The following is a 13,675-nucleotide window of genomic DNA, read 5'->3' on the forward strand; positions in this document are numbered from 1 at the left end:
AACGATAGACATGCATAACACGAAATTTCGTTTTTCACGGTAGGCACCGAATCATGTTGACGTGTTGCCTCCCTGTCACCTTACTTACGAATTTACAAGTGCGACAGAGAAGCAACACGTCGAACGTGGTTCGCAGTAGGCCCTCTGTACTCGATACGTGCGCGAACTATGTCGCGGTGTTGTCGAGAAACAGTCGAACCAGTCGCGGAGAAATACTAGGCGCGCAGGAGCTGAAGAAGGGTGCCCCAGTAACTAAGACTGAGAACATCGACAATCGTTTTTAGGCCTGGCTTAGCGGCGCGACAGCGGGTCTACCGGGAAACACGAACATCGGAATTTCGTTATCTGCCTCTATTATTCGAATATGCAAGAGTGACAGAGAGGCAGATAACGAAATTTCGATTTTCGTGTTTCGCGGGGCCTACCGCCTTTGAGATAGACTACCCGTCTTTCTATAACTGTATTAAGTAGAGGGTCGGGTCGGGTATTGGCGAAATACTGTCGCACCACTCCTGTGCTAGGCCTCTGCGTCTCTTTCACTATACCGAAGTTCGCTAATTGCGGGCATCTTTCTCTGTTACTCTCATCTTTCCCTATTACTCTAATTATTGTAGTATAAGAGAAAGATGTCCGCAATTGGCGAACTTCCGTGTTTGCGGTAGGCCCTCTGTACCTACTCGAAACGGACCGAACAAGTCGCACGTTTTCTGTTCCCATCTGTCGAGAAATACTAGAAGCGCAAAAGATGCGCACAGTAGCAGCAGACAGCAACTGCCGCGGACCGGAACGACTATAAAAATACTTAAAAAAAAAAAAACTTAAGTGTATTCGAGAAATTGTCGAATGTCGGGTAGGAGATGAAGATTGGGTAGATAACTTCTTTTTTAAGAGGGAAGTATACTACGTACTCGTCCATACAAAAAGAGAAAATGATTTTTTAATACAGTTGCTCAAAAAGTGCTACTTTACGTAGCTGTTTAGCGTCCGGAAAGTTGGTTTTCGCGAACTAGTGCTTTTTACTTTTCCAATTTTTTTAAATTTATTCTTGTTCCAATTCATGACTACTTATTGATGAGTGTTGATATTAGTTTCCTTTAAACGTCGTAATCAACATAAAAACCTACTGTTAATGTAAGAATACGAAAAATATACATATATTTCATATTTTATTACTTACCTCTTCATCATTATAACACGTCTATTTTTTTTATTGAATATTGAAAAACCGTTCTTAATAAGTTGTCTGAATGGAATGGAACGCCTGTCAAAGAGGCGTTTTTTCTTTCTGCTTTAAGTTTCCAAAGGCAATATTCGATATTGTTTTTATAATTTGTACGATACACAAATAATCGTAATTATTTTATTGTATTGTTTTATATTTACAATTGTTTCTGTCTTATAGAACATGCATTAAAAAAAACTTTTATTGAAATGGGTTTAATAATAACACCCAGGTAAAAAAACACCTCTTCATAATGTCAATGTCAATGGTGTCACAGAATTAATAATATAAAAGTTTCGAATTCCTCTTGTTGTTTTTCTGCTTTTTTCGCAACTGTATTAAAAAAAACGTCGTTCGATACACTTGCGGAAATGTCATTCTTATGACATACTTTCCGCACTAGCATCGAAATGTACTATTCCACTTCTAATATTTTCCATTTTCCATGATGTTTTAGTACCTACGTTATTGACACATTGAAAAACTAGGTTTATAGGTTTCCTTTTTTCAAAATTTGCAATACTTACAAAAAAAAAACTAAACCTATAAACCTAGAATATATTATGCTGAAGCGATCGACATCAAAATCAAAGTGATTTGTTAACATTTAGATAGTGGAAACCGTTTACTCCCGAAATAGAAATTTCATAGAAAAAGTACCGTTACTTCGTTAGGGTCGCAAAGCTAATAGTTTCCTAGGGGTCAACTTACTGTAATGTACTTAAAAGCCACAAATTAAAAAAAAAATGCTTTTCCATGCATTTACTATTAAGAAAAAGTGAAATTTAATTCACATTTTTCTATCTATAAGATCGACTTTATACTTATTTAATACAGATTTTTGTATTGGGAGCTTAAATTTTAAAAAATAAAAATAAAATAACTATGAGCTTTTGTAGACCTCGCGATAGCTTCAAGCGCGGAAGCTTCATAAGGTTAAAAATGTAAAAATAATAAATCTTAATTAGTTGAGTCATTATCACAGCCAACTCACAAATGTCTTAAGTGCCATTGACTTACAGGCACTTAAGTCCTTTATCTCAATTTCCACCATTTTGAACATTGAAATAAATAGGAAACGATAAAAAAATATCTAACTACTAAACCGGTTCACAAAATTTCACGAAAATCGATTAAGAAATGCAGAGGAGAACATCCGGACAATGGGAAACGTAGACCTTCGCTAACGCTCTTTCAATAAACGAAACTAGGGGCTCTGTGAGCTGTAGACCTCGCAATTAGCCTAAAAATGTAATAATAATAAATAATTACTTTTCGAGTCATTATCACAGCGAATACAATAGTCGTAAGTGCCTTATACGTTATTGGCGCTTAAGTCCTTTATGCCAATTTCGGTGCATTTGAATATCTTTTTATTTCTTTTTCCTATAGATTATACAGTAAAACCTATAAAAAATCAAATTTGTCGACTAATCAAATCAAATCCGGTATTTTACATGCTCCATGCCTCTAGCCGCGTCGTATTCGTGTCTAAGGGGCCCACTGACTATCAGTCCGCCTGACGATATCGGCCTGTCAGTTGTTCGGAACTGTCAAATTTTTGTTCTAACTGACAGGCCGATATCGTCCGGCGGACTGATAGTCAGTGGGCCCCTTAAAATGATGGATGGATTGATCGCGCCCGCTTCGCGCCGTCAAGATCGCTACCTAGGACACTTCCATAATGTAAGAACGGTTTGTTTCTTCCGTGCCGCGTCTCGCCGCGCCGCGCTCCCCGTCCCGACGTTCGCGTGCAAATCGCGCCGCTTCGCCCCGCGTCGCGACACTTCTATGGGTATCAAAGCATTAATTTAGCCGCGACGCGCCGCTTCGCTTCGCGTTCGCGCGTTGTTAGCCTATAAGACGTAAGACGCTACGTTATACGTGCATAGTGCTGTCTCAATCTCAATCGCAAGTCTGAAGCGGCGTCAGTGAGACAGACCACGATTCCCGAATCGCGTGAACATGCTAACTTACTTACTTATCGTCTCGTCGAAAAATTCGATCAGTCGCGGAGTCGCGGAGAGTACTAGGAGCGCAGTTGCACAAACTATTTTTGTCAAAAAGCCCATCATTTCTGTGGTCATCTTTAAAATAACTACTAGGGACTGATGAATTCTGAAACATATTCAACAAAATTTAGTAGATAGGATAATGTCAAGTGACAGACAATGTCATTGTTTACGGAAAATACCACCGACAAACTCAATCAGAGCAACATTGTTATGTTGAATGTACCAGGACATTATAAAACGAAAGCGGTGATGGATTGCGGTACAGTGTATCAATGACGTAACCCCGCGATACCAAAGAACTAGGAGCACAGTAAGGGGAAAGAGCAATTTGCACTTTTATACCACATTGATTACTGATTGTATACAAATCAGAAAGGCTTCATTTAATAAATTATGTATGAAATTATTATATCAACATTCTTCCAATAAATATTTAACAATGATGTTAGATGGATTTTTATGATTATATATTTAAACGGAATGAGTAAATACTAGTGCCATCTGTTTTGTATAGCAGGAACTACATTATTACAAGTATTCGGGTGCTAACTTTCATAAAGACAACTAGATGGCGCTGTACTTCAACCTATCAAGAAGTGAAACTCATCAACCCGTGAAAGTAGCTTGAACTGACATATTTTAACGAGTTACCCTAACAAAGGGAAAAAACATATATACATGCCTAACATGCCATCATTATAGTTTCATTGTGGTTTTGTGCCAGTGAGCGAGTAGGAAAGTTCAGTTTTAAGTTTTAGAATCTCTTGAGTATGTGATCGTCTAAATGTTATCTGGAATGAGTATAAGTTATGAATATAAGTAAGGTGACAGTTTTCGGACACAACAAGCTAGAATGCAGATGTTAAGTAGCACCAACAACGAAGAAACCTTGTATATCTCCTTGTCTCTTATACAAACGTCCGAAAGGGACGCAATGGCCATTGATGAACAGTTGACAAATGGACATGAAAAACCATGTAATATCTATTCTACAAATTTATTAAAACTTCAAGTGATTTGTTATTATAGATTTAGTATACACAAATATCCAAACTATTCCAAACATTAAAATCCTATAACGATGTAAAATACTAAAACATAGGCAGTATATTATAGATTTACAGTCAAGTTACTTATAAAATATGTAATAATAGACAAAGAAATATGAGATTCATGAACATAAGTTAACATTGCGTTAGGACGGAATTCTACCATTTTTCTTAAACGAATTTTATTATCCTTATATCTATTTCTGTTTTCAGTAAAATTACTTGTCAGGCACTTTAAAAATGGTCAGTCAGTTCAATCGTAGTGATAATAGTGAGTCAAGTAAATATGTCTACATAGATTACTAATAAATGCTCACTATTGTCAAGTCTAATTGCCTAACACAACTCGTTACTTATTATGTATATTTTTACATACAATTAAAGTTTAATAATATTCCGCTAATATAATCTTTCACGTATAAATACAATCTCGAGTAATATTAAAGGACGGACGCAGAAGTCTTAAATATTACGATATTTTATTAATTAAAATAGCTACAACAATTTTTTTGAGGAAATACGGACGAAATGACATTTATGGACAAAATGACATATTAGGCTTATTTCGAAATCGGCGGGCTGTAGCGAGTATATCGACACAGCAACATTACACCTCACTACTGCCATTTTTACAATTCTGCGAGACGCCCAGCCCCATTTGCTCAGTCACATTAAATTATGAGTGTAAACGGTTTTGGTGCCCACAAAAGCATATGTTAATTTTAAGACTTTACTTCTCTTTAATAAAAAAGTTTGTTTTATCAGTTTCTTCAGTTTTCATGAGAAGTGTAGTAATTTGTGATTATTTTTATTAAAACTGGAGACCAATGATATTAGCTAGTGATTTATCTTAATTTTACTAGAATGCAGTTATTTTAATTAAATATGATTTTTCATGAGTCTTGTTCACATTTGGGCACGACATAGGCTATTTTCTTACAGAGGATGACGACAAATGTCCATATATTAATTGCAATGACTTCTAGAATTCCATTCTAAGTCTGGTGAATGCTGGTTACTCGGCCTCATTGGGCTTGTGATTCATGTGCTAACATGTTTTAAAGAAGACCAATTTTTTTTTATGTGAACTTATGTCCTTAGAATTTTAGTAAGCCATTATGTCCTTGTCCTTACTTGGTGTGTCAGTTTACCCATACTTTATGGACAAAATGGTTTTTGGCATTCCTGTATATTTTTCAGAATATATATTTTAATATGGTTTCTATTCAATTAAAAGGCTGTGTTAATATTAGTGCAATGAACCAATGATGAGTATTAATAACTAAAACCGATTATAATTACTTCAAATATGAGATATGATTCTAAAATCTAAAACAAAACACCCTGTCATTTTGTCGTTCTTCCCCTATATTCTTGTCAGGGGGCCGCTTTTTGAATTTCGAGCGCTCGATTTCGTCACTCGAAAATCTGTGGAAAACGGCGAAACGCTATTTTTGATATACGAGCGATATAAATTGGAAATCTAGTGGTATTGATTGACCACTTGTTTTCACGTGGAGATAGTATTAAAGGGAGAACAAAACACGAAATCGAGCTATCGAAATTCAAAAATCGGCTCCCAGATTGTCATATTTGTCATAACACTTAACGCTATCTAATGGAAAATTTGATACTTCTTACAAATTTAGCCAAAACTAAAAGAAAATCCACGAAAAATACTTTAAACAATAAAGGTTACATAGAAATTACATTATCAGATTACTTTGAAAAACTTAAGGCATATTTTTAATATGATGTAGTTTGAATGATATGTATCCGATACTACTAACGCCCTCTAGCGGCAATTTCAAAAACTGTTTAAAATATCCAAAAAAACGGTGAACATTGTATACAGATTGGAAATACATTACCTAAATATTTTATTTTTGTGCCAAACTGTCTTAGCGTTATTCTTCGATCAACATTTCTATATTAGGTGACTGCATTTCTAAAATTATTTGATACTGGGAGAAGACGCACAGCCAACAGTAGATCTGAAATGAAGACAATGACAATAATATAGTACATTTTATTTTTGATTAGTTGATGTCAAGATCCCCAACTCGCCTAAACATTATGTTATTAGTGTTATTATAAAAATATTACTAAAACTTATTCAAAATCCTACATGTTGAATTACTAAATAACACCGAAGGGAAAAGGGAAGGAAGGGATGAAAAAAGGCGAAGTTATGTAGTAAAGGCGAATTTAGGTTACGTACTTTATGGCAACCCTTATTTTCAATGAACTGCAAGGTTGAAAACGGGGTTTGCTAAACAGCGATGAAAGTTTAAACAATGGATTTCTTTTATTAACACAGGATCTAATGATCAAAATACCTGATAACTAATTGTTTTTTTCGTAGAAGATGGGGCAGTGGCTAATCAATGATACTCAAATTACTTCATCAATAATTGTCAAATGCAATTAAATTGGTAACATTGGTACGGACGGTATCATTGGTACACATGCTACTTGCACATATAAAGTGACCCGGTTTAATATATTTAATATGTCAGTGCCTCACGAAAGTTTTGCTATTAAAAATGACTCTCTTACTTACATTGTAAGCCATAAACAGGAAATCAACCAGGGCTGCAAATGTTGCATCCAGCTGTAACATAAAGGAAAAATAAGTCAATAAAAATAATAATGTACCTGTATTTTTACATAAGACACCAGATACTAGAAAAAAAACCGGTCAAGTGCGAGTCGGACTCGCGATTCAAGGGTTCCGTACATCGCACAATTTTTAACTATGTTTGTTTTTGTACGTGAAACGTCTTGAAAAACCCGAATGTGTCGGATCAAATCCCAGATGTAACGGAGTGTTATGGCACGGTGGCTTATATCTGCAACTATGTACAAGTAATAATATTTATATTTTTATATCGATGTTTAGGAAGGAAGCCATTACTTAGAATAGGCTATTTGACTAATTTTTGAAAATGGTTTTAATTTATTGTTTATGACTTAATAATTACACTACATTGATATTTCCGTGAAATTTCCTGTATTAAATATAAAAAAACAATGTAAAGTTTATTTATTTTGAACGCGCCTTAAACGCTGTTTTTGCAAAGGGGCTAATCAAGTGACACGTGTGACGTCACGCGCAAGTAAACTCAGTTAATGACCTTAGTTAATCTTATGGTTTATGTGCATTGAATTCATTATTTCACTGTAAAATGGTATATAAATGGTGTATAGTGCCGCAATGTTCAAGTACGACTATAAAAAATCTAGACAAATCGTTTGTTTCCCTTCCAACGAATCCCAAAAAAAGAAAAATGTGGTTAAAACTAGCGCGAAGAGACCCAAAGAGCACTTTAGCGCATACAAATGTTTTTATGTGTGAAGACCACTTCGATGTGAGTAATATTTAACTGTAAATAAATATGGTAAATAAAGCAGCGGATTTTGTTGTATTTAACGAAACAAGATCTAGGTATTTCATGTATTACTACATAACCTCATAACATAGCTCTTTCAGCATTAGTAGGTAGTTAATAGCATACTTTTTCTTTCAAATACTATTCTCGTCATCGTATTCTATATATATATATATATCGTCGTCGTATTCGTATCATCGAAATCGAAATGTTCGTAAATAAACAATTTCTACGTATAATCACACAGCTGTTTTTACATTTCTAAGTTCCGCAGCATAGTAATCCGGATTATCTTTAAAGAAAAATGCAACCATTAATGCGTCTATGTCTGGTAGGTTCCCGCTATCATCAGCTTTCACATATTTCGGCTCCATTTTGAGATTCTTATGAATATTGTGCCACTAGATATACGGATAAATCGGAATATATCAGAAAATTGTGGAATAATAACTAAAATTAACTAAATACAAATAAAACAGTTAAAACACTCAAGACAATCAAGAATGTTTACCCGCGTGTGACGTCATCCGAGCGTTGACCAATCACAGAGCGTTCACGGCCCTGATGAAATTTCAAAAAATATTAAATTTTCTTTTTTACATTCAAATATAGTGAAATATACTTTATTAGTTTATTATCTTTCAGGGTGACAGCAATTCGTTATATATTTTTAATGTTGTCAAATACCCTATTGAATGGTCCGCTGATAGAGATGGCGCTCATTTTGCTCTAGAAACGACTTATTCGGAGCTAAAATAACCCTTATTATTTACTTAGTGATTTCATCAGTCGTATTTAGAAAAAAAGTGATGTAATTTTGTAGATCAACTTAAATAATACAAAAAAAAAGAAAAAAATACGTAAGACATAAAAAGTAAGTAATAAGTTGTAAAAAAATGAAAATGTGTCGTGACTTTTTATAGATATTTTACGATTGCTCTTGGATTATGCAAAATCTAGTGTACAAAACTGATGCATAGTAGCTTGCATAGCAAGATCAAATGCAAGTGCCCAAGAGCGAAGGCTGATCTCCGCGTAGGGCTGAACCTGGGCTGAACGCTCGGAGCCTGCGACGGGTTCGCGCTTCCCGCAACTTTCCCAAATATTTTAATAGCGAAGGCCGAAGAGAGAACTGCATGAATGTAGTGCTCAAACACGCCTACTTACCTACGCCTCTTCGGGACGTTTCGGGTCTTCGGCCTTACGTGGATACCGGCCTTCGGCCTTCGCAATAGCTATCTACACCAGGTTTACGTAAAACCAATGGTTTTGTGTGTCCCTAAAACATCCTAACCGCATTTGTGTTCTTAAATCCGACTCACGCTTGACTGTAGATTTCTAATAGGTTTTCCTGTCATCTTTAGGTATAGAACTATTTTGTGTACTTTTTTTTTTAGAAATTTTAGACCTAGTAGTTTCGGAGATAAAGGGGGGAGGGGGAAATGGTCATTTTTTTGAATACCTAACTATTTTCTTGAATAACTTCTAAACTGTTAAATTTTAAATTTATAAAAAATACATTTGATGTATAAACACGATATAGTTTTCAAGACATTAACCCGTAACCCGTATTGTCTAACCATAGTATAAGATTACCCATAAGTACTAACTACTAACACTGATTGATCCCAGTTGGTCTTTGAATAAATAATTGATTTATTGTTTTTTAATTTTCTCATTTATCCCCCCAAAGTGGCCCCAATGTTTAAAATTCATTTGTTGACGTTACATGTCCGTCTTTGGGTCACAGACTTATATATGTGTACCAAATTTAGTTTCTGAGCAAATAGGCTGTGACAGACGGACTGACGGACGGACAGACACGCACGAGTGACCCTATAAGGGTTACGTTTTTTCCTTTTGAGGTACGGAACCCTAAAAGTGGTATATAGTTTCTGCCAGAAGGGAAGCAACAGACACGTTTTTGGGTACATTAACTATTTCTTGTTGTTATTCTATCCTGTCAGCCAGGCGACAATAGTGGCAGTTTGTTAGAGGAACTCTAATCTCGTTTCACGTAATATTATCATGCTTGGTACCTTGGTAGATGACCCATTATGGAAAGGGCTTATAACTGCCATAAAAATGTATATTTCATTAATTTAAATACTATAAAACCAGGGTTTCAAGAGTGGTCCAGGCAACCATAACTATGGCAACAAGTGACAAGAAAAAGTTGATTCATCCTTTTACAATAATTAACTTACATAAATGTAGTAGCCCCCTATTAGCCACAACCCGAAGGTAAGTTGGAAGCAAATGATGAGTCCCATGATGATCAGCCAGGGCAGTATGAGACCTCGCATCCAAATATTAATGCCAATCACCTGAAAATATAAAATGTTTTTTTACAACGAGACACACATCAAACATTAAGGTGACCCAGGCTAAATGTGAAACAGACAATTGCCTGTTATTTTTTTATCATATGGCTTTGTTGCATGTACAAAACTTTAGAGAATATATAATACTATTTATACTATGTAACAACTTGAAATAAAATTTTGCCCTACTCAGGTAAGCAGCCGCTTCTTCAGCCAGGATATTGAAGTCATTCACATCATATATATTTTGTGAGGAGACATTCCAGCACTATGTGTTCGATGGTCTGGTCTGGGTGTCCACATTCGCAGGCAGTTGCCTGTTACGTTCCTCTGTATCATCTAAATCATTCAGCCTGACAATTTGAATTTTGTAGGAGCCCAAGGCACACTAATAATCTTATCTCAAGAATTGATGCGGGCACTAGTTTTTTACAAAAGCAACTGCCATTGGACCTTCCAACCAGAGGGAAATTTGCCTTATAAAATTAATCCCATTTTCTCACAATACTTTCTTTTACCAACTTTTACCGTAAACCAATGAATGAATATTTAAAGATACACACACACACATACATAGCTACATAGGCGGATCCAGAGCGCTGGGCTGGGTTTACAATAAATAAGTTTCATAGTTTTATTTGTGAGAAAAGAACTAAAATTTGTCTGTGTGACCCTGACCTCGAAGCTGGATCCGCCCTTGTTTTGCTATTTAACCTTGTGCCTGCATTTGTGCTACCCAGAGGACATAGACCATCATTATTTATGTGGAATATACTATAGTTCAACCATGTTCAACTTAAAAATACGAGTAGGCAGGAGGTTAAATTAACACATACCATCCAAATTGAAGATATTATCAGGAGTCCGAGAATGCAGATGAAAATGCCTCCAAAAACTTTCATTGCTGAAACAAAACATGACCTTATTTGGGATCTGACAAAGTAAGAAAACACATAATATTATGCATAAATAGTTAAACTAAGCAAAAGTTGTTACTGCAAACTTGACAAATGAAGTGGCTGCCATGTTTTTGTGGTAACAACATAATTTTATTGTAGACCAAAAACATTTTATGTTTATTCAAAATCAGCATTCTTTTAGTAAGCAAGTTTTTCTGCAGCTACGTGCTTTGTCTACCTATTCATTTGGTTAAATGAAGTGAGAGAAGAAATAATATTGTGCATCAACAAATCAACATAACAGACAATCTTTTTATTCTTTAACTGTTTGGGGCTTTTGTCCATGTTGGACATAAACAGTATACCAATAAACATTGTTTATTGGTATACCGTCTAAACAGCATTTGATAGGCTCTTTGAAGTGAATCCCAGGGTAATGTATATACATAAAGAGATTTGCAAAAGTACTCACATCCCCGGACATCGGTTTCAAACAGAGGATTCCATAGTTGTGCTGAGTCACCACCTGCTAGCTGGTAACTGATGAATGTGATTATAACTACACTCATCGCTGCCGTGTACACCGCCACCGCCCGGCTGCCAGTCTTCACGTTAGACCAAATGCAGGGCGACCAACAAGATTCTAACACGACCATCTTTGCTATTTCAGCGTCTGACTTAGACTATTCTTATCCAAATTGATGTCGAATAGTTTGTGGTGAATTATCAGGCTTCTGAAATAATAGAAACAATTGACTTGACCACACCTTGTTGGACAAATAACATTTAATTTTAATCTGCTCTTATAAATGAAAAGCCTCATGTATTTACGTTGCAGTAGCTGTTATACTATTTATAAGCTGGTATATTATAAAAACACACACTTTTACCCTGTATTTAACACCGAAAAAGACTTAAAAAGTTATTAAACGCCTCCAACACAAGCTCTATAATTTGACTGATCGAGTTGTTTGTACGTTTCGTTTTGCTGTTCATAGAGACCGTTATTTATTCTAAATAAATACGTATTAAAAAATGGGACAAAACAAACTTTATTATTATTATTAGTGCAAAATGTTTGCTAAGCCAACCAATGCAAATACTTCAGAAACTACATAGACAACATTGAAAAGACAAATTTTAATGAACTTGTTAGCGTGCTTGAAACGAAACGTACAAGTTCATTTCGTTATACGCATACTCTTTTAATTTCAGTTACAGAATGAAGTAATGGGTATAAATACAGTCTGGCAAAAAAAGAGTAGAAATTAAGAAGTGGCAACACTGTAGTGTCGTCCCGTTTTTCTTAGATTGATTTGAAAGGGACGACACTACAGTGTTGCCACTTTTTAATTCCTACACTTTTTTGCCAGACTGTAGATGAAACAACAAATCATTTAACATTTTTACATTCTTTAAAAAAAAATACACGTCTCGTAAATAGTCTTCGTGGTAAAATAAATGACAAATAATTTTACGTTCGTTTCCTCGAATCGGTCTTCAATACTTTGATAACTTCTGTGCCCCTGGTATTTCTTTGCGATTGGAATGACAATTTCTCAGCTCTCAGCAGTTTGTCAAAGGACTGTCTCATTTTAAACATAGACAGAGAGAATCATACTATCTTTGTCTTACACTAGTACTAGCACTGCACCCAAAAGAAAAGGATGAGTATAATTTTTTTTGTTCTTATTTACTGACAATTTGGTTTGACCATGGTTTGACCAACTATATTATGGTTGTCAACTTGTCACAGCTGCTTCAAAACGGCGGCGACGACACGCGACTCGCGCATCCCCATTCAGCGGTGTTCGGTATTATTGAGTGTGATGCAAAATTTTTATTGCAAGAAACAGCACCATCTAGCGATTGCATTTAGCTGACTTAAGGTGCAGTAGGTTCAGCCAGCAGCGTTTTTGAAAAATCGTAACGCTTTTTTACATTAACTACGGTTGCCAAAAAACCAATTAGCAATCTTGAGGTTTTTTTCTAGTAACTTCATCGATTCGAAACGTGATTTCTTGATTTTCGCTCAATAAGTCCCCTCCAGACTATGTGCGTGAATCACGGCGCGAAGCCGCGAACGTAAGTGTGGGGTCGTTTCGCAGATTGTTCACACCTTCGCGCCTAGTTCTCCGTTTTTTGTCGGTTTATCGGCCCGCGTCAAAGGAGGCGCGAAGCGCGAACTGGCTAGACCATATTTTGGCGCATCTGCGGCAAGATAAATAATAATTATAGACCCGCTCATTGAGCGTAAAGGGCCCTCCTTTAAGGGTCTTGCATCTTCCTCTTTTAATCCTATTAAGGCGTGATAGAGTGACAAAGAAAGATGTCCGCAATTTGCGAACTTTGTCGTTGTTTGTCTAATGCTTTTGTAAAAATGGCTTAGTAATGCTCTTGAGGTCTAATCGGCATCAGCAGATTTTATTTAATTAGCATAAGGATAATGGAACTAATCGTGACTGCTGCATAAATATATAACAGTTAGAAAGTTAACAATAACGAGTGTAGAAGTTTCTAATTGACAGTACCTAAGATGATAAGCTAGTAAAATAGTTGTGCACGGGAACTACCCTGCTAACCTATATATGTAGGGTCAGTTGTCCCACGTTGAAACAAACGGACACAGTAAAACTGCGATATCTCGGAAACTAGGTGTAGATTTGCTGGACCAACTATATTTTAATTAAACAAACATTCTACTTGTTTTTTTTTTCTACGCAAATTATTAAATTATTAACCTACTTGGCCGTATCCGTATAGCATTGTTTCAA

The 13,675-nt window shown here is 35.7% G+C and overlaps 1 protein-coding gene across 2 annotated transcripts; it reads right to left on the reverse strand.

The window, feature by feature from the left end:
* Positions 1-4,270: 4,270 nt before the first annotated feature.
* On the reverse strand, positions 4,271-11,868 carry LOC134747066 (uncharacterized). Of its 2 annotated transcripts, none has more exons than XM_063681638.1 (6): positions 11,786-11,868; positions 11,374-11,635; positions 10,839-10,906; positions 9,886-10,005; positions 6,850-6,900; positions 4,271-6,280 (listed from the first exon to the last, which is right to left on the reverse strand). In XM_063681638.1, the coding sequence occupies exons 2-6, from the start codon at positions 11,555-11,557 to the stop codon at positions 6,194-6,196; spliced, it is 510 nt and encodes a 169-aa protein (XP_063537708.1). In that variant the 5' UTR covers positions 11,558-11,635; positions 11,786-11,868; the 3' UTR covers positions 4,271-6,193. The 2 variants fall into 2 exon arrangements, with proteins under 2 accessions (XP_063537708.1, XP_063537705.1); XM_063681635.1 differs by having other exon boundaries at positions 11,792-11,866.
* Positions 11,869-13,675: the final 1,807 nt, after the last annotated feature.

This window comes from Cydia strobilella, chromosome 1 (genome assembly GCF_947568885.1).
Source record: "Cydia strobilella chromosome 1, ilCydStro3.1, whole genome shotgun sequence".
In the NCBI taxonomy this organism is placed as follows: Eukaryota; Metazoa; Arthropoda; class Insecta; order Lepidoptera; family Tortricidae; genus Cydia; species Cydia strobilella.